Below are 21,531 nucleotides of genomic sequence, written 5' to 3' on the forward strand. Positions count from 1 at the left end.
TGTGTATTTCATAAATGAAACTATCATTCACAATTTGCATGAATATCTGCATTTAAAAAAAAAATGATGTGCTTGTAATCCTAGCAACTTGGGAGGATGAGGCAGGAAGATTGCAAGTTCCAGGACAGCCTCAGCAATTCAATGAGGCCTTAAACAACTTAGGGAGACCCTGTCTCAAAATTTTAAAAATGGGGGATTGTGAATGTAATAAATATTTAAGCACACTAGGTTAAATCCCCAGTACCAAAAACAAACTAACAACTGCAAATATAAGGAGCATTAAGAGATCATTTTATATTTCTTTGGTTTGTTTTCAGAATTATAACTAATAACAAAAGTCAAATTCATTTCTACATATTAGCAACTAGCAGAATTCATAATTCACATAAATATAATTTTAAATAGCAAACAAACATATTAGGTACTCAGGTATAAATCTCAAAATTCCCACAAAATTATACACTTGTTTGGAAGACATTATAGAAGAATTTGCAAAATGGAGAGATGCTTGTTGTATAGGAAACACTTCCTCCTTAACTGGCATATAGAGTCTATGAATTATAATTAATAGTTCAGAAGCATACATATATTTTCTGTGACTCAAATATTATTTATGTTCATCAGTGATATTCTTATATATTTCTACTGACAGCAACTTCTATAAGTGTTTGGATGATTTGTGTGAGTTAGCAGAAAAAGAACAGAAATCAATCATTTAAGGATAGAGGAATATATAAATCAATTTTATATTTTTCATACAATACAACATTAAATAAAAATGAATGGATAGACTCATTATTCCTATTTTAAATTTCAAAAAAAATACAATTTTAAGGTGACAGCATTATCATTCACAAAAGATTCAAGTTCCCAAGTTGGCAAAATCAGATAATACATTTTTTCAGGTCCTGTGTGTGTGTGTGTATGTGTGTGTATGTATACATTCTTATGAGGAAAAATGTAAACATTTAGAGAATGTATTGGAGTGAAAATTAGTTTTTGTTTTCTGCACACATATACACATGTCTAAATATATATGAAACTGTTCCCTATAGTCTAGCCCATGGGACTCCAGACATCAACTTGATGCAGGGCCCAGCCCAGAGACCCTAGGGCTGGGCTAGTTCCCACACATATAAACCCCAGGATCACCTTTAAGACCTGGGTGCTAGGACAGAGGATTAAACTTCTGATTTTTTTTGTCACTGAAGGAATGAAGCAAGAGGTGGGTTTTATTCAGATTTTTTAAACAACAAAATTTTTTTTTTTCTGGGATAAACAGTGCTGCAAAATCTGGTTCTCATTCCCTTGGCTGTAGGTTTATTTGGTACTTTTTTTATTTGCCTCTGCTCAGATCTTTGTTTCCTACTGTTTACTCAGAATTGGTTTCCACAGAGAACTCAGGCTTTAGGGCTTAATATTGAATGAAAGTGGACCCTTGGGTTGTCAGACTTCTCTTAGCATAAAGGATTGCTAACCGTGGAATAACTGTTTTTAAGAAACTGAGAGAAATCAAATTATTTTTAGTTGCACATTGCCCAGCTTTTCTTCTGGGAGATGTCTCATGTCATAGAAAAATGAGAGGTTTTGGGTATTCTTGTCCTGGAAATCCACTTTAAATGATACTTAGAAATGTAAGTATAAATGCTAAGGATAATTTTGTTTCCTTTTGTTTAAAATGTCAGAGAATATTTTCTCTTGAAGGAAAACTGGAAAGTCCTATAACCAGGACGCCTCATGTGGGCTGATTAATCACCTGGTAAGTAAAACCAAAATCAGATGATAGGAGATAAATGCTACTATGGAGAGAGAAAATTAAAAGTCCATACACATATGATGTATAAATGCATTTTTATTTATAAGTATACTATACATACTATTTCTCTTTAAGCATTTACAAACATTTATAAACCATTGATATTTAAGTCAAATGTATTGAATAATAGTTGTCATATTTCCTCAGCATCTGTACAAATTTTGTGGCCATTATTTCTTGCAGTATTGGAACATGAAAGAAAAAAAAAGACAATAGTATCCAGTGTTCCATATAGGATTTCTTAAAGAGAAGAAAAAGGCATTGACAGATAACTAAGTAACTTCAACGTTATGCGGAAAACACAAAGAAAAATCAATTCAGGTGAAAAAAAATTAAGAGAATGTATTGGAGTGAAAATTCATTTTTGTTTTCCTGCTGGTTTTATTATTTGTGACAAATATACTGTGTAAAATATTATGTTTACACTGTATACTGTGTAAAATATTAGGTTTTAGAATACCAAAATATCAGAGAATTCTGAACATCAATGTGAATCAAATTAGATGTGTACAGATGATGATAAGATAAATAATAAGTGAGAAAAGGAAATAAATATAAAAACAAAAGAAATATAATTAATTCAGCTGAGATATTTTACTTTCTATAAAACTCCTGTGCTTTGGGGGAAATGTCAGTTTGACCTTGACTTTCTGTGTGAGAAAACTTGTTTGAAAGAAAGAATTAATAGAACAGGAAAATATCCCTACAATAATTCTAACGATAGTTTGGACCTATCAACCACATTATTGATATCCAGACAGCAAGAATAATTAAAATATGTCAAAAATAACCCTTATTATCAGTTAGTATTTACCCAAGGTATATATAATACTGCTTCCTTGCTTGCAAAATAGAGAAAGTAAAAAGTTCACTGGGTATTTTTTGGGATCATTGACACAATATCTATGAAATAGTTAAAACTCCATCTTGAACACAATCAGCACCAAATAACCATTAAGTATTATCATTTTTCTTTTCTAGATCTGTGCAAGATCTAAATAATAATCCCTTTGATATGAATGGTAAATGCGTTTATTTTTTTTCTTTTAAATTTTGTGGGTATTTTTTGTTGATTCCTGTCTCCATTGTAAGTTGGTTGTCTAATCATTGCATAATAATATGAGAAAAGTAAAATAAAAAAAAAAAGAATTAGTGTCTATAACCTAGTGAGCACCAGGTAATCCAGTCTGTGCAATCATGGGAGATTCCTAGTAGAAATGTTCATGTCAAAAAGGAGGAGATGAGTGTCAGGAAATTTCATGCTATAGATCAAATGGCAAAATCTCTCATCTGGTCTCTCCTCTGAGTCCAAAATTCAAATTACACTGCCTAGGATTCCAAATCATCAAGGACTGGTCACCTGTCTGAAGAATATTCTTAAAAGAATTAAACAAGGACTAGCAACCTGCTACTCAAAATTAAATGCCAACAATGATATAAATGGAGTATTTTAGGCATGATTAAGGAGATATAGATCTGCATAGTTTGAAGAGCCCAGAAAAACTTCCTGGAGGTAGAGGAGAAAGTGATGTCTTTTGAGCATGAATGTAAAGAATGGAACCCAATTTTTATAGTTTCAAAAGCATGGGATGTTGAATGAATTATAAGTGGGCAGAAGGCTATTTTAATAGAGATGGAATGTCTCTGTAACACTTGAGGAGAATGTCCCGGGAGCTGTTCTATGATGCCTTATTAATAGAACGAGAAATAACTGAGACCAGGAGGATTCTGATGCACAACCCCTAACAGATGACTTAAATTACCTGTTTGTACAAAAAAGGCATGGGAAAAGCAGTCTGTTACTTTATACATCCTTCAGTCTTATTCTGGAAATTCAGTAATCAACTATTAGTGGAATTTATGGAGTTCTGGAAAAACTGTGCCATTCTTATCTTTTAAGAAATAAGACTGTGTAGAGTCTAGAATAGAACTGAAATCCAAAGCATATGAATTCATATAGCACAGTGTGTTTTCAAAGAACACTAACATAGGAGAAACAGGGAAAAGAGTGAGTCATTTTATTATTTTCTTATTGTGTAGGTGCAGAATCCAGTTGAGAGAGACAGAGAGGAGAGAGAGAGAAAGAGAGAGAGAGAGAGAGAGAGAGAGAGAGAGAGAGAGAGAGAGAGAGAGAGAGGACAAGAGGTTGGTTTTCAAATCATCCTGCTTATTAAGTAATGAAATTTTTCTTAGTATATATTTTGTCATTCCCATCCATACATAAATGATGTTATGCTTCAAAGTTATATGAACAAAATATTAACGCTGTCATAAACCCATGGAAAGAAATGACCCAAGTTATAGTTAGAATGATAAAATCATATTGCCAAAGTAATGAGAAATAAATGTATCAATAATCTGAACTGTGGCTATTTTTTAAAAGATTTATTTCTGATTTTATAATTCTAAAAATAAATGTGATATTCTAAAAAATGTTCCAAGGGATGCAGTATTTACAAAATCATTATTTCTAAAATCAATAATCTATTCATTTTGATAAAATAAAACTAAAATAATTTATCCATCCAGGTAATCACTTATGTACCTTAAATAATGATTGAAGTCCTGTGTATGCTATGACTTTATATTATTATTGTTCCTGCCTCTAGAAGGCAGCACATATTTCTACGTATTTAATGAGTACTACTTTTTAAATCTATCTGTGTAAGTCAAAAGAAGTGTCATAGCTACTTGGACCTCAAATTGTATCATATTTTCAGTCCTTACCATACTGTCGATAAATGTAAATATTTTCTAGCCTAAGATCAGGGCTCAGAGGAGGCAAATGCAATGCTCACCTTGGGTGCAAACAATTTAATAAGCAAGATACAAAATTTTAATATGATATTTAGATAATAAAAATTTACAGTAAAAATATTAAAATCTTAAATAAAGATGGGATTCCACCTTGAGGTGCACGATGCCCCTCACTGACTGCACTGTTCTGAAATAGTGAGTAAGCAAGCTTTAGGACAGGACATGTGTCCTCATGAGCTGACCTTTGAATAGCATGTGGAAAGAGACTGAACATCTTTGTTTATGCCTTGAGCAAATATAAACATTAAAATCATTTCCTTTCAGTACAAAATACAACCTGAATGGGACGGTAAATTATATAGCTTGCCTAGCCAGATGAATTAATTACTTTATAATAAGGGATAGAGTTAAATAAATGAGTACTAAAATTCAGATTGTACTAAGTCAATGTTTCCCATTTTGACTTATCTTTTTTTTTTCTCTTTTTTTTTAGCTAAAACTATTGAACCTGAACTGCATTGGACCATGGAAAATATCAATAATGTCACAGAATTTATATTGTTGGGACTTTCCCAGAACAAGAAAATTAAAAACTTGTGCTTTCTATTATTCTTATTTTGTTACATGGCTATTTGGATGGGAAATATACTAATAATGATTTCAATCACATGCAGTCAGCTGAGGGACCAACCCATGTATTTCTTCCTTAATTATCTTGCTCTCTCAGACCTTTGCTATACCTCTACAGTGACTCCCAAGCTAATCACCGACTTGCTGGCAGAAAGGAACATCATTTCATATAACAACTGCATGGCCCAGCTCTTTACCATGCACTTCTTTGGGGGCATTGAGGTCTTCATCCTCACGGTGATGGCCTATGACCGCTACGTGGCCATCTGCAAACCCTTGCACTACACCAGCATCATGAGCAGGCAGAGGTGTAATGCTCTGGTCACTGCTTGCTGTGCTGGGGCATTTCTACATTCCTTTGTTCAGTGCCTCCTCACTGTCAATCTACCTTTCTGTGGCCCCAATGAAATTGACCACTATTTCTGTGATGTGTACCCTTTGCTGAAACTGGCCTGCACTGACACACACACAGTTGGAATCCTGGTGGTGGCCAACTCAGGTATGATGGGTTTGGTGACCTTTGTGGTTTTGATGCTGTCTTACTTTTTGATATTATGGACCATCAGGGCTTACCCCGCAGAGAGCCACAGCAAGGCTCTTTCCACTTGCAGTTCCCACCTGATGGTTGTGGTTTTGTTCTTCGTGCCTGTCCTCTTCATCTACATTAGACCAGCCACCACTTCTCCAGTAGACAAAGTGTTTGCTCTTTTCTACACCATCATCGCTCCCATGTTCAACCCTCTGATCTACACGCTGAGAAACATGGAGATGAAGAATGCCCTGAGGAAAGTTTGGTGCCAGAAACCACTTTGGATTGGGAAGCATTTCATCTGAAACACACATCCACCCCTCATTATGCAGACTGCTCTGGTCGCACTGGCTCTATCTTGAGTTTATTCAAGCCTGGGCTTTCCTACAAAACTAAACCTAGACTCTCATCGCACTCAGTTCATGATATTGCGATTTACTTTAACTACTTTATTTTATTTTTTGTTTAACATCTGCCTCCAATACTTGAGTTCTCATTTCCTTCATCAGTCCTGGTAATATGTGTTATATATTTTTTTCCTTTGGGTTTTTCACAGGTTGGTACATGGAGCTCAGCTTTCTTATCTCTCTTATGTTTGGTTCAGGAGTGAATCTCCAGCTATACATAACTGCACTCGTCGCAATTGCATCTGTCCTAAAGGTCTATTGATCTTGCCTCTGTGTTTCACATCAAAAGGGTTTACAAAGTATGTTTTTTGTTCGAGATATTTAATATCCGTTTCAGAAATTTCAAAAGCAAAAATTATTTATGTAAGTTCTTAACGATACATTATTTGTGTCTGTAACAATACTTATATAAAAATGGGATGAGTTTTTTTTTCTAAAATTATTTTAATGAGATTATTTTAAAATTCACCTAATTTTATTAATGACAGAAGTATTTGGCAAAAAGTTCTCCTTTGTATTGTAATGAAACTGTGGTGTTGATATTAGGTATGGTAACCATGTAATTTATTTCCTAATTTGAATGAATAGGAAAAAATTACAATTAAAGAGAAGACTAGAGAGAAGGGAAAGCATATGAAAATGGTAGGAGACCTTCAATGTTACACAAAATTATAAGAGGTTATGAGGGGCAAGGGGGAGGGGAAAAAAGGGAGAGAATTGAACAACAGCAGAGGAGGTAGAGAGGGAAGATGGGAGGGGAGGGGAGGGGAGGGGGGATAGTAGGGGATAGGAATGGTAGCAGAATACAACAGTCACTAATATGCCATTATGTAAAAATGTGAGTGTGTAACCGATGTGATTCTGCAATTTGAATTTGGGGTAAAAATGGGAGTTCATAACCCGATTGAGTCAAATATATGAAAGATGATATATCATGAGCTCTGTAATGTTTTGAACAATCAATAAATAAAAAAAAGAGAAGACTAAAATCAGCACTGTGTTTGGAAATCAGATGTCTATGTACTAGCAAATGTATAGGAAGTATGGACATATTTGTCAAAAGAATAAATGCAGAGATATTGTGGAAACTTCACTTATTACTTAGTGTCATGAAATTGGAAACAGAATATAAACACTACTGTTGAAAGTCATTCCAGAGTATGCCTAAATTAAATTTGTCCATTAACATCAAAATTAAATCTACATATTTCCAATTTCCTATAGAACTTTCATATATCTGGATATGCAGAAATACCTATGGAATTATATTGTAATTTTCAGTGATCAAATGTTTCTTCTTTTTAAATTTCTGAGTAAACTAGCATTTTTTTGAGATAGGGATGTGGCTCACTGGTAGAACAATTAGCTACCAGGTGTAAGACCCTGTGTTCAATCCCCAGTACTGCAAAATTGAAAGTAAAAATAAAATAAATTTTTTGGCATCGTGAAGATAACAAGACTATGTGAAGTTAGGCATCATATGATCAAGGTTAGGGAGAAAAAAACAAACAGGGACTGAACTTTTAAATTAATATATAAGTGAAATTTTTAAAAAATTTCATAGCACTGTGTGGGTAAAGTTTTACAGGTGTTCAAATGGAGAAAAGTAGTTGGAGAATTAAAGAAAAGATATGTCTTTATAGATGCTAAAATTCAAGTTTTTTTATTAGAGCAATTGACACCATTAGCTAAACCTTTAATGAAATTATCATGCAGAGTACACCATCATACATGCTAATCTGAAGTAATTCATTCAGGGTAACCTTTGAACTAATGAGAAAACACTCAACAAAAAGGAACTATCTTGAATAAATGGTGGAAGAATGCAGAAGGATAAAAACAGACTTCAATCTCTCACCATATAAAAAAAATCAGCTTCAAGGGGCTGGGGTTGTGGCTCAGCGGCAGAGTACTCACCCTACAATGTGCAAGGCCCTGGGCTTGATCCTCAGCCACATAAAAATCAATAAATATAATAAAGTTATTGTATGAACTGAAAAATACATAACTAAAAAATGAATATTTAAAACAAAGTCAACTCAAAATGGATTAAATACCTAAATATGAGACCTGAAAATGTTTGACTTTTCAATATTTTATTTTGGGTTAACTTTTTAATTTTTTGCCGAGTAAAAAGATTTTATATAAACTGTCAAATTATGGAGAAAGTTTAATTACTTATTGTTATGATTACAATTATTTCTTATGATTAAAGTTAATAATAATCTAAAATTGGTAACAACTGATATTTGAATATGAAGATGGACAGAATATTCCTTGTTGAAGGCCAGCTATGTTTTCTTCCTCCATAAGATAGTGATAATAGTGACTACTTCATAGGGTAATAGAATAACATTAAATAAGAATGGTGTTTACAGTAGAGACAGCTTAAAATTGTTTTATTACTGCAATTAGATCTATAAGTTTATTTTGTTATACAAAATTTAGATTAAGAATTTTAACATGTATATTTCATTTGGATTTTTAAAATCATCATAAAAGAGCTACAATTACAAGAGTTTTGTCCATATATTTTTAAGTAATTTTTAATAAAATATTATTTCAATCCAGAGAAGGCATTTATGCGGATTATTTTTCTTAAGGAGAGGACCCATAAACTCTAGTTCAAAATAATAAACTAGCTTTTTTTTTCAGATTAGTATAGTGAAACTCAGTGGCTTACAAATTTTCTTAGCATCAAACTGCAATCTTGAGACAGTTAAGCAGTCAAGCTACAAAGATTTTTAAACCTTATACAAATTGATGGCAACTTCTAAAGTTTTATTTCAAGATTTTCAGTAAGTGGGAAATGTTCATGAATGATAGATCAAAAATTTTGTTGTTGAGATTGATATACAAAAGAAAAAAATTGTAAAGTGGAGTAGAATAGGATTTTTAGACCATATTAACACAGGAATGTCTGGTTGCAAATATTGAGCAGACACATCATTGCACAAGTTGATTCACCTCTCTGGAGAGGCTCTTAACCATATTAAATTCCATCAGTGAATTGCTCAAGTGTTTTTCTCCATCAAGGTCTCTGAAGATTGAGAAAACATTTTTCCATAAATATGAGTCAGAACTGTTTTCTTGTAGGTAATCTCCTTTTGAATGAGGTGTTTCTCATTGATGTTTGGTCAAGAAAAAGGTTTTCTTGCAGTGTGATTTTGTACTGAATACATGAGATAATTCTTACATTTGTATTCAATTTTAAAATTTGCATTTAAAATAGACTACTGTACATTTCAAACAAAGCTAGTGGCAAGATCACTGTTGTTTTCTCTCCTTCATCTTCCATAATTCTATTATCAATAAAGTATATATCTCACAGAACATTGGGATAACATAGTATGAACAGATTCTGTGGTGACTTTCCAGAGCAGTGGGCTCTGGGGACAATGGGCCTGGGCGGGCTTTAATTTCTACTCATGTCTGTATGTTCTCTTCTTTTAGGCGCAATAATAGTGACTCACAAACACACAGGACCCTCTGGCTATTTGGTCAAAAACTATAGAAATACAGGTATCAGGTCAACTTTACCCTATGATTCCTTTCCAAATGGAGTTTTGCATAGGATATTGTCTTTTCCCAGGCCTGGTTTTTACTGGCTTGGTTCCATTCATCCTTTGCCATCAAGTAAGGAAATCTGGCTTATCTCCTTTAAGTTTATCTTTCTATGCCTGGGGATCATTATTCCTCCCAGGACTTTCAATGCATTAAAAATCTTGGCTTGCCCTTCACCATGCCACTGAAGCAGGAACAAACTTTATTTCTGAACTCCACCAGCACACTCCACACAGGCTCCCCAGGAACTCTCCCAAACGCCACGAAGCTCCTCCAAGAACCACCAACCGGAAATCCCTCCTCCAGCACTTCCCCAACCAACGTGAACTCTTCAGGAATCCCTGCGAGAGCTCAACTGGAACTCAATGGGAACTCCGGGAGAACTCAAAAGTCATCATCTTAATGGCTTGCTGGCATTACCTCTCAACCACTACTTCTGGCAAAAATGCCATGTGTCATCCCGACTCGGCTGTGGCCTTCAACATTCTTCAAGGGGTAAAAGTAGTCTGTATCCTTCTAGAATGAAAATAGCAAACTAAATTAAGTGAAATTTGCCTTTATATAAAGTATTTCTTGAACAAAGAGAAAACTCTTGTTTATGCAGTTATTCCTTTTAGAAAGGAAAATAACCCAGTATTGAAATAAACAACTATTTTCCATCCAAAATAATTGACTATATCATACTATCTACAGAATCAAGATGGAATCAACCATTGATGCTGACTACAAATATGTGTACTTTGTTTACATTTGTAGATGTAATATGAAGTTTAACCTTAAACCTCCCAGTGGAGGATAATTTTGCTATTTTAAAGCTTAATCCACTGTAAAAATAGTCCTCCTAATTTTTTAAATAATATCTTAACCTTGAATAATTCATATTTTAACTTGTATTTCCTAGAAAACAAAGCCTGAAGCAACATTTATGTGCCAATACTTTATAAAGTAATGCAATTACAGGCAAAAAGGTTTGAAGGAAATATAAAAGAGGTAGAGATAGAAGAAAATCCAATACAAAACCAGGTATTACAGAGCTAACTACAACTTCAAATTAAATACAGATTCTTCATTGGGTTTCAAAGGACATTTTTAGAACAGAATGTAAGAAACTGCAGACATTTAGTCAGGCATGGTGTTGCTGAACTATAATAATAGCTTCTTAGGAGGCTGAGGCAGGAGGATCACAAGTTCAAGGATACCCAGGACAATTTTTTTCCTTCACTTTTCTGCCTCTTTCCTTTATATTTTTCACTAAGATTTACAAATTTACTCTTTCAAAGCACTGTTGAGAAAGAGAAAATTAGAAAAATAAGTTTTAAAATGATGGAGACAGGATATAGGTGTGTGATACTGTGGGTGTATATGTGAAAGAGAACGCTAAGGGGTGAAGGCCAAGGGCTGCAACAACATGCTACCTACATGCAAGAAGTTATATCTAATGACCATTGAGTAGCATGGACAGTTTCCTCACTGATTCTCAACTGAATAGATTAAACAACATGGTTATGAAACACTTTCTGTTCATGGATAATACCAATAAAAATGGGAGAGTACATTCATTACTAAGTAAATGCCTTGATATTCAAGTCATAGCAGAAGTATTTAAAAAAAAAAAAAACTCCAAATGGTTGTCTATTACCAAAAGGAAAAACATGTGCTGGATTAAGTGGAAGGAGAATTATTTTCTTCCTTCTCATCCTTGTCCTCCTTCTTCTTCTCCTTTGTCTACTCATTCCTTTGCTTTCTCCTCCTTCTCCTCCTCATTCACCTTCTCTTTTTCCTCCTTTTCCTCCTCCTTTGCCTTCTCCTTTCTCCTCCTTCTCTTCCTCCTTCTTCTTCTCCTTCCTCTCCTCATCTCAAATGTGATGAAGGAATAGAACATTAATTCCTTTACTTGGGATTCATAGATATTCATAACATGTATTCATAGTCATACTGAACAGTGTAGCTTAATGTAAATTAGAGATTCAATGCATTGCATATTAAAGTCTGTAAATGCATGGTTTATTAAACATTTGGAACACTGCTTCTCCATTCAAGAGAAGTGCTACTGAAATTTTGTGTCACTCTCACTGGGGAGAGAATGGTACATATCCTCCTGGAATGGGATTAGTTCCTAGTTGAGAAGTCACATGAATGTGAATTGTGTCTGTGTTTCTTCTGGTCGACCTCAATGTGTGTCATACATCTAAGATGGCTTGGTTGAAAGCTCAACAGTCTCGGATGTATGAGAAAGCTCCTTACATAAACAAACTTCTGATCTGACCCTAAATATCCATAGTCCCTAGGTTGGGAAAACTTGACCGACAATAACAAACTGTATGTATTCAGTTTTATTCACATGAAACAGCAAGTGCACATGGGATACACTTACTCTGTGGGAATAAAATCAAGAAGTTCTTTGTGAAAAAGAAAGAGAATGATGACAAGTGAGATCAGAAATATACAGAGAAAGTCATTTGTGAATTTGTGGCTTGTGATTTTAAAAGATTCCTCTCCTCTTCTGAGTCTCAAGAGCAGAATCTGAGATAGTAATCAGGAGGATGATGCAATAATCTAGAAAAGAAAATGGGATAGCAAGGGCCAGGTGGAAATCACTGCATATGGTGAGAAAAATTCCACTTGTAAATATGGTTTCCATGGTTGTGATAATGTAAAATGATATATTGAATAAAGTTCTGTTTTTTTTTTTTTTTTTGTACTGGGGATTGAACCCAGTGGCTCTCAAACACTGTGCCACATCCCCAGCCTTTTTTTATATTGTATTTAGAGACAGGGTTTCACTGAGATGCTTAGGGCCTCACTAAGTTCTTGAGGCTGACTTTCAACTCACAATCCTCCTGTCTCAGCCTCCTGAACCTCTGGGATTACAGACATGCACCACCATGCACAACTTCCAATAAAGTTTTGACTGCTCATCAAGTAAGTAAATATGCACTTAAAATGCATCCTAACAATGCAATTCCCAGATGTTTATCCAAGAAATTCAGTAAGTTTATAAAATGACTGTACTGTACAATTTAGGCAGGTTTGTGAATAATAGGCAAGAACAAGAAGAGACTCAATTGTCTATCAACAGAAAAAAATGAAGACTCTGGTATATACATACAATGAAATACACCTCAGCAAGAAAAAGGAGAGAAGCACTGATCTGCACAATACCTGCAATGAATAGCAAAATTTTTTCCTGAGTGAAAGAACCCATGTATAAAAGAGTGCATTACTTATGGTTTCATTTATATAAGTTTTTAGAAGAGGCAAAACTCATCTATGGTGTCAAAAACTTGAAAGCAGCAGAATAGCAATAGCCTATTAGGATGAGGCGTGGTAATTATCTGAGCTTCAATAGCTCCTTCGTTTAATCTCCCTTCTATTTTCATATTTCCTTCCCTCACTTTCCCCCTTATTTTGCCTTAGCTTTTACATTAGAGAGAAAAGAGTCAACCCTTAACTCTGGGTATAGTTTATTTATCTTAGCATGAACTTCTGCAGTTCCATCCATTTTCCACCCAATAACATAATTTCATTCTTCTTTAGGACTCAGTGAAACTTCACTGTATATATGTACCATATTTTCCTTATCTATTCATCTTCTCATGGATGCCTGGACTGGTTCTATAACTTGGCTATTGTGAATTGCACTTCTATAAACATTTTTGTGCCTGTATCACTACAATATGCTGATTTAGTTCTTTTAAATAAATACCAAAGAGTGGAAAAGCAGATGGATGGTGATTCCACTTCTACTCTGTAAAGGAATCTCCATTCTGCTTTCCAAAGTGACTGCACTAATTTGCAGTCAAATGCATTGTGCGAATGTACCTTTTCCCCTACACCCTTGTCAGCGTCTATTATTATTTTTATTCTTGATGATTGCCATTTGGACTGGAGTGAGATGAAATCTCAAAGGAGCTTTGATTTGCTTTTTCCTGCTTGCTAAAGATATTGAACATTATTTCATGAATTTATTTTCCATTTGTATTTCTTCTGTTAAGAAGTATCTGTTTAGGTCTTTTGCTAATTTTTTGATTGCATTTTTCAAAACAAATGAATAAATATTAGTACATGATTATTAACTGAGATTCATATTTTATTCAGGTATCCTTATTTTTACATCCTGCCAGAATCCTGTCCAGGATGACACGTTGACTTAGTTATTATGTTTTAGACAGTACAAATTGACAGGGACACTGTCTTTGTTTTCCACGACTTTGACACTTTTCAGGAACACAAATCAAACATTGCGAGCAAACATCCTCAATTATCGCTTGCCTGCTATTTTTCAGGCCTTGAATGGGGAGCTTTTGGAGGAAGGAATACTAAGGAAGTAGTTTCATTTCCAACACATCAGTGGGTATGTGCCACCAGTGTGACTTCACACTTGCTGGGAACTTGCCCACTTGACTGAGGCAGCCATGGTCACATTCCTATCTGTAGCCGCTCATCCCCATTCCATACTGTCTTGTTTGGAAGGAAGTCACTCTGCACAGCCCACAAGAAGAGTCATGGGTGTCTTCTGAAATTTCCAGGACACCTTATTTCTGTAAATACTTCAAACTTTTATTAGGAGTTTCTCTACTCCCCTTTATGTATTTAATTATTTATTCAATTATAGCACTGTGGACTCTTGATGGATATGTCATACTTCAGGTTATATTTCAGTATGGTTTACTTACTTATGTTGCTGCTATATTTTTACAGTTTTGACAGCTCTCGGCTCTATCAATAGACCCCATGTCCCTATCTCACATACCCATCACTGTGTTTCAGTACATCCTCATTCTCTACCACTGTAAGACACTCCATTTGCTCTTGTGTATTCCCAGCCCAGATCTGGAAGCAGAAACTCTTTCAAGAAGGCCCTGTCATTTTATTGGAGACAGTATTGGAACCATAGATCCAGTTCCTATATTTTTTTCCTAGTCAAAAGCATCATGTATCACCCAAATTAGTACCTTAATGGCAAGAATAAACACCCTCTTTATCCCATAATCTGAAATAAATTGAAGATTAAGTTACTCATCATATATAACTCATTTTTCTCCTGAGGGGGAAGGAACACTTGAGGGAATTTCCTTCCACCACTCCTATGGTTTGCATCATTCATTTGAAATACACCTCCAAGGCAGGCAAAAGGGAGGAAAGTCCTAGTGAAAATCCTGTGTGGGGATAGATTTCAGAAAGTGCTGAATAGATTTCCAGCCAATTTAACTTTCCTTCTAGCATGCAGGTGAGAACATAAACTTCTTGGTGAGGCCAAAGTCATCCTGATTGCAGAATAATCAGGCATTGACTTAGAAGCACTTTTAAAATACTCATTTGAATAGACAGACTCTAAATTACTTTAGAAAGAGGGCAGATGAACATTCATTCTAACCTTGCATTCCAATCTTGCCGAAGTTGGTAAGGTGGGTATGATTTGTATTCCAACTAGCAGAAAATGAATCAGATTAATGTCAAAGCTAGTATTTAATACACTCCAGGGCTTTGTTGAAGCAAAAGACCTTTAAGGTATTTTATAGGAATGCTTTACAATCTAAAATAAGAACATGATTTTAAAAAATGTTAGATTTATTCTACTGTTTTTCTATTCCTATCCTCCCTTCCTTACATTCTTTCCCCTTTGTCTAATCTACTGAGTTTCTCTTCTTCCTCTCCTTTCCTTTATTGTGATTTAGCTTCTACATATCAGAGAAAACATTCAACCTTTGTTGAATTCAACCAGTCCATTTTTGTGGACTGGATTTTTTTTTTCACTTAGCATGATATTCTGAAAAACAGTAGAATAAGTGTAACATAATTTTCCTTAGTGAACTTCACCATTGGGTCCATCCACAAAAATGGGGTCCTAATTAGAATAAGATATATCCTATTCTTGTATAATTTATCAAAGTGGATTCTACTGTCATGTACAACTAAGTACCAATAAATAAAATTTAAAAAAACCAGATACTGTATATCCTGATGGAAATGGGCGCTAGTAAATATGATTGTTGATAGATGGGATTGCAAAGTATAAATAAAAATAATATTTTTGATATTTTAGATGTTGCCATGGTTATTGTGGGATGTAGAAATACCTTTTCTTCAATAGTAGGTAAGCATAGAATGGTATGGAAAAATATCTATTTTTACCTATAGAAAATCTCTCAATTCTCTAATATTAGTTTACTCCAACGTATATCATTCGTATGCCTATAAACACACACACACACACACACACACACACACACACACACACACACACATGCAGTGCCATGTAAATGTATTAGGATGCTTACCTATCTAAATCTATCTATCCATACAGATATGGAAGGAAAATAGACATATTGATATAAATGAACATATTTTATATTACTTTAATTCATAGAAGCCAAAAATATTCTCTTCATCTCTGTTTCCTAAAGAGCTTCTGTAAAGAATATATTTAGAAAATACCCAATGAAAGTGAACCTGTAGTTAATGCATGTGGTGGTTTATGATGCTCCGAGTTTCACAATTACCTCTATACAGACTCACCACAGTAGTCCTGCTTCCGGAGCTCAGTGCTGTCTAAAATCAACATGTTCATCCTGTACACAGCAGAGGGCAGTTGTGATGGATCAATGACATGCTGATGCGAATAACACCCTCTCCTAAGGTAAGGTTTTTCCACTTTTTTTATTGTGGCATGATTATAATATATTTTAAAGTACTATTAAAGTGAGTAGTTAAAAAATATAACTTCCTCACATCATGAGTGAGAAGAAAGCAGTATCCCCTGTGCAAATATTTTTATAGTCTTTTAGATAATGTTCATTTATATAAGGATGTACATATATGTAAGCATATTTTTCTGTTAATGACAATTTTTTCATCCTATGAGAATACCATGTTGAAATATTTTATTTTGGAGGGAGGGTAGCAGGAATTAAGCTTTAAACTCAAGGAAACTCAACTACTGAGCCACATCCCCAGTCCTATTTTGTATTTTATTTAAAGTCTCACTGAGTTGCTTAGTGCCTCACTTTTGTTGAGGCTTGTTTTGCACTTGCGAACCTCCTGTCTTGGTCTCCTGAGTGACTGGGATTACAAATTTGCACCATGGAGCCTGACCCCTGTTGAAATCTGAATTACAATTTACAGTATATTTTAGAAACAATTGTGTATGTGTGCTTGAAAGTAATTAGTATTTGCTTAATAGTAATTAGTATTTGCTTAATCATCCTTGATTACTTCATTGACACTTTGATGATTCTTGATGTTGCTTTTAACTACCACTGAAAGGTGCAGTACTAATCTCGTTCCCTGATGCTTTTTTGACTTGTTTATCAGCTCTACAATGATTTTTTTGTGTGTGCCTGAGTGGTTGTGTCTATGTAAAATCAATCTCTGGATCAATGTCTGTATGCAGGCATGAGATTACAGGCTTTGAGATCACTATCTAAGAGCTTGTAAGCCCTTAAATTCCCATCAAAGATAGCTGAAATTGACTGTTTCTGACACATTTCTACACATCTTTTGTTAAAATACAGTAATCAAAGTATTGCTTCATCGACCTGATATAGGCACAAAAGATATCCAATTGGAATTTTAATTTGAATGCATTAAACTCTGAATGAAATGGAGCATTGGTTCATATGCTCTCTCTATTAAATTGTCCTGTGGTTTTTAATACTGATCTGCGACCCATTTGTACTTGAAGAAATCATGGTTTTATATGTCAAATATTATATATATATCACACACACCATTTTGCCATATCTTTTGCTGTTGATGGGGCTATTATTTGGAATATATGATATAAAGTAAAAAATCAATGTGTTCAGTGTTTAATGAATGAAAATTAATATGAATTCCCTTTTTGTATCTATCTTTTCTTATTGGAAGTCAGGGTATAGAATACTCAAGTGTTTACTTACTAAAAACTCCATTGGAAGTTTAATTTATAAATGAAGCATCCAGAAATGATTTTATAAACCCCTAGTGCCACTCATAAACTTGAAAATTAGAGGAATGTTTTTATTCATGTCAGCTGTTCTCCCTCTTTTTCTCCATAATGTTCTTAGTGTCTGTTTATATTATATGAAAACTTGCTGAGTACCTAGAAAAAGAAAAAATTTAAATGGGAAATTTTAACTTTGAACAAAAAGTATAATTAAAAAATGTTTTAAAATAAAGGCTTAAGTTGAATTGAAAAGAACTAGAACATTCAATAAGTAACTTTTAAGGACATAAAGTTAGTTCAGGGTTAAAAGTGCTCCGTGCTGCTAGACCAGACTGATTGGATTGTCACACAATGCTAATTTTTTATGTTTATTTTTTCTTTCCTGCCCTCTTCCCCCACCTCTATGCTTACATTCTATTAATATATTATCCCCGATATTACATGTAGATTATCTATAAAAACCTATATTTTGTAGGACACTTATGGAATTGCTCAATTCATCATTTTACAGGTGTCCTACATAAAGGACAAAGGAATATAATGGGTTAAGTAACATCAAATATTCAAACAATCATCACTGGAACATATATATATATATATATATATATATATATATATATATATATATATATATAACACTATAATATATAATAATATAATATATATATATATATATATATATATATATATATATATCACTCTGTATTTTAATGGTATCTCTAGGTTCCAATAATGTGAAAAGCCTTTTATTATTTCCTTCAATAGCAATTGAAGGAAATTGTAAGTTTTCTGTAGTTTTGCAATGCACCATCCTGATATTGATAAGTCCTGATATTGATAAGTCCTTACTGAAAACCAGTGAAACACATTTGGTTGGATATTTATACTCTGATAACAAGTTCAATAGAGTCATGTTTACTTTTCTTGAGGAAGCCCTTGCTTTTTATTAGTTTGTTATTTCCTTATTTTCACATATAATTGGTAAATGCATTAAATAAATTTTAGAAATTCAATTTTATTCAGAAAAAATAAAACCTTAAATGATAATCCCTTGGAAAGTTTTATGTTTGATAATTTATGTTCAAAGCACATGTTTAGTATTTATTTTACATTTTCTTCTTTTCTCCTTTGCAGATTGAGGTTTTCCAATCCATGACACCCACACATCAACTGAGATGATGCAGCCAAAGAACAATGTGACTGAGTTTGTATTGCTAGGATTGACACAGGATCCTCTGAGTCAGAAAATGGTGTTTTTAATCTTCTTAATTTTCTATATGGGGACTGTAGTGGGGAATATGCTCATTATTGTGACCATCAAGTGCAGCCGGACGCTTGGAAGCCCCATGTACTTCTTCTTATTTTATCTGTCCTTTGTTGATTCCTGCTTTTCCACTTCCATAACTCCTAGATTAATTGTGGATGCTGTGTCTGCAAAGAAAGTCATATCCTACAATGAGTGCATGACACAGGTCTTTGCACTGCATTTGTTTGGCTGCATGGAGATCTTTGTCCTCATCCTCATGGCCGCTGATCGCTATGTGGCCATTTGTAAGCCTTTGCATTACCCAAGGATCATGAGGAGGCAGGTCTGTCACATCTTGATTGTCCTTGCCTGGATAGGGTCCTTTGTACATTCCATTTCTCAGATTATCCTGACCTTGAGATTGCCCTTCTGTGGACCTAACTTGATTGACCATTACTGCTGTGATCTGCAGCCCTTGTTAAAACTCGCCTGCATGGACACATATATGACCAATCTGCTGTTGGTGTCTAACAGTGGGGCAATTTGTTCCAGCAGTTTCGTGATTTTGATGATCTCATACTTTGTCATCTTGCATTCATTGAGAAATCACAGTGCAGAAGGGAGGAAAAAAGCACTGTCCACTTGCACGTCTCACATCATGGTTGTTGTCTTGTCCTTTGGTCCCTGTATATTCATATATACACGGCCCCCCATGACGTTCACCATGGACAAAATGGTGTCAGTTTTTTACACCATTGGCACACCCTTCCTCAACTCACTCATCTACACAATGAGGAATGCAGAGGTGAAAAGTGCCATAAGAAAGCTGGTGGCATGTTAAAACTGCATCAGAAAATATGGGATGAACTGAGGACCATGTCTCATACTTATTCAGTTATGATTTGGTGATAAGTACAAATATTGAATGCAATCATGTCTGAATATTGTGGAAGTATCTTACTCTTATTGCATAAGTTTTAAGGTTCTTAATCTTTTAAGTTAATATACCATATTAGTTCCTGTTTATTTGTGTGTCAGAGCTAGAGTATTCAAATAATCTTGTTGCAATAGAATTTTTAGAGACTTTTGTTTTCTACCATCCTGACTACCCCTTTGAATTGTAATATCATTACATTTGATTTCCTTACTTATGAGTTGTTGTCTTGACTCATAGACATAAGCTTCCCCAAAATATTAATTCTGGCTCATAGTGTTTCTGAGAGCTCAGTTCTAGCCTTGGTGCCTGTGAGCTACATCTCATGACACTGTCTGCAAACAAGTTTGGTAAGAAGGAAGACATTTATAAAATTAAAACCTGTTCAAACTTGTGAGCATCAACAATAATGTACAGTGATTTGTATTTAATTTCTTCTATATAACAGATTTCCAGCAAAGTATTGGGCTTCTTCATGAACATTTTAGGACAAAGGAATGGATTCAGTGTATCAAGACTTCACATTTCATCTCATGGCTAGTTTCTGTTTGAAAAATTACATTTTTTTAATCAGATGCTTTACTTATTACATTCTAAATTTGTTATTATTTATTTATTGTTTCCTTTGGCTACTAAAATAAAACACTATATGAGATTCCTAAATGTGCTAGTGAAAAATCTTGAAATATTCAGGTAGAATTAGAACATTGAAGTTATAATAAAAAAAAAACTGTGTGACTCAAAAAATAGAAAGATATAACAATAGATGTTGCAAACTAAACTGAAAGTTTTTTATTTGTTTGTTTTAACTATACTGAAGATACAACATAGTTTTAGAGACTGAAAAGCAAAGATATACAATCCAGTTGGAAAACAAAAATGGTATGATCTGTATTATTTAAAGTTAATCTGTATTATTTAAATCTGTATTATTTAAAGACAGGGTCTCACTAAGTTGCTTAGGGTATTTCTAATTTGCTGAGGCTGGCTGTGAACTATCAATCTTCCTTCCTGGAACTCTCAAGATGCTGGGATTATAAGCATGCACCACCAGTTTATTTGTGCTGTCTAAAAAGGGTTTGTATTGATTATGCACAACTTACAATTGTTAATGGAATTGTCATGCCCAAGTGGGAGGAGCAAATTAACAGCTCCATGGTAGTTTTGCAAGCCTTGATCTGTATCATGATAAGTCAATAATCCTTAGTTTCAGTAAATCATAATGTACCCAGCCTCAGCTTTATTAAATGGGAAAATATGGCCAATTTTGACCATGTATTCTGTCAGAGATGATTTTTTAACCCATTCACTTCCTAAAATGCAAAGATAATTATAATTCATACTTTCTCTTTAGGTCAATCATATTTAACAATGGGTAGTCACTCTAAAATAGTGATTTAGATGGATATGGTGTCACAGAACTTTACAAAAGTATATATTTTTCTTCACTTTCACAGTTTGGGTTTGTTTGTTTTTATTTGTTCTAATTAGTTATACGTGACAATAGAATGCACTTTGACACACTGTTCATAAATGGAGTAAAACTTATCAATCATATGGTTGTACATGATGTAGAATCACACTGGTCATGTAATCATATATGCACATAAGGTAATAATGTCTGATTCATTCCACTATCCTTTCTAACCTTATATTGCCCCTGACTCCCTTCTGCCTAATCTAGAGTAACTCTATTCTTCCCTAGCCCCTGCCCCCTTTTT

At 34.1% G+C, this 21,531-nt stretch overlaps 2 protein-coding genes across 2 annotated transcripts; both read left to right on the plus strand.

Annotated features, from left to right (window-relative positions):
- The first annotated feature begins 5,098 nt into the window (after positions 1–5,098).
- On the plus strand, positions 5,099–6,037 carry LOC143390284 (olfactory receptor 4P4-like). The gene has a single exon (XM_076842758.2). The coding sequence runs from the start codon at positions 5,099–5,101 to the stop codon at positions 6,035–6,037; it is 939 nt and encodes a 312-aa protein (XP_076698873.2).
- Positions 6,038–18,808: 12,771 nt separating this feature from the next.
- LOC143391662 (olfactory receptor 4C11-like) lies at positions 18,809–19,717 on the plus strand. Its single transcript, XM_076844423.1, has one exon. It carries the CDS (start codon positions 18,809–18,811, stop codon positions 19,715–19,717), a length of 909 nt encoding a protein of 302 aa, XP_076700538.1.
- The last annotated feature ends 1,814 nt before the right edge of the window (positions 19,718–21,531 follow it).

This window comes from Callospermophilus lateralis, chromosome 2 (assembly GCF_048772815.1).
Source record: "Callospermophilus lateralis isolate mCalLat2 chromosome 2, mCalLat2.hap1, whole genome shotgun sequence".
Classification (NCBI taxonomy): Eukaryota; Metazoa; Chordata; class Mammalia; order Rodentia; family Sciuridae; genus Callospermophilus; species Callospermophilus lateralis.

Coding starts and splice junctions, on each gene's coding strand:
- LOC143391662 (XM_076844423.1), top strand. CDS start 18,809: ATGCAGCCAAAGAACAATGTGACTGAGTTTGTATTGCTAGGATTGACA.
- LOC143390284 (XM_076842758.2), top strand. CDS start 5,099: ATGGAAAATATCAATAATGTCACAGAATTTATATTGTTGGGACTTTCC.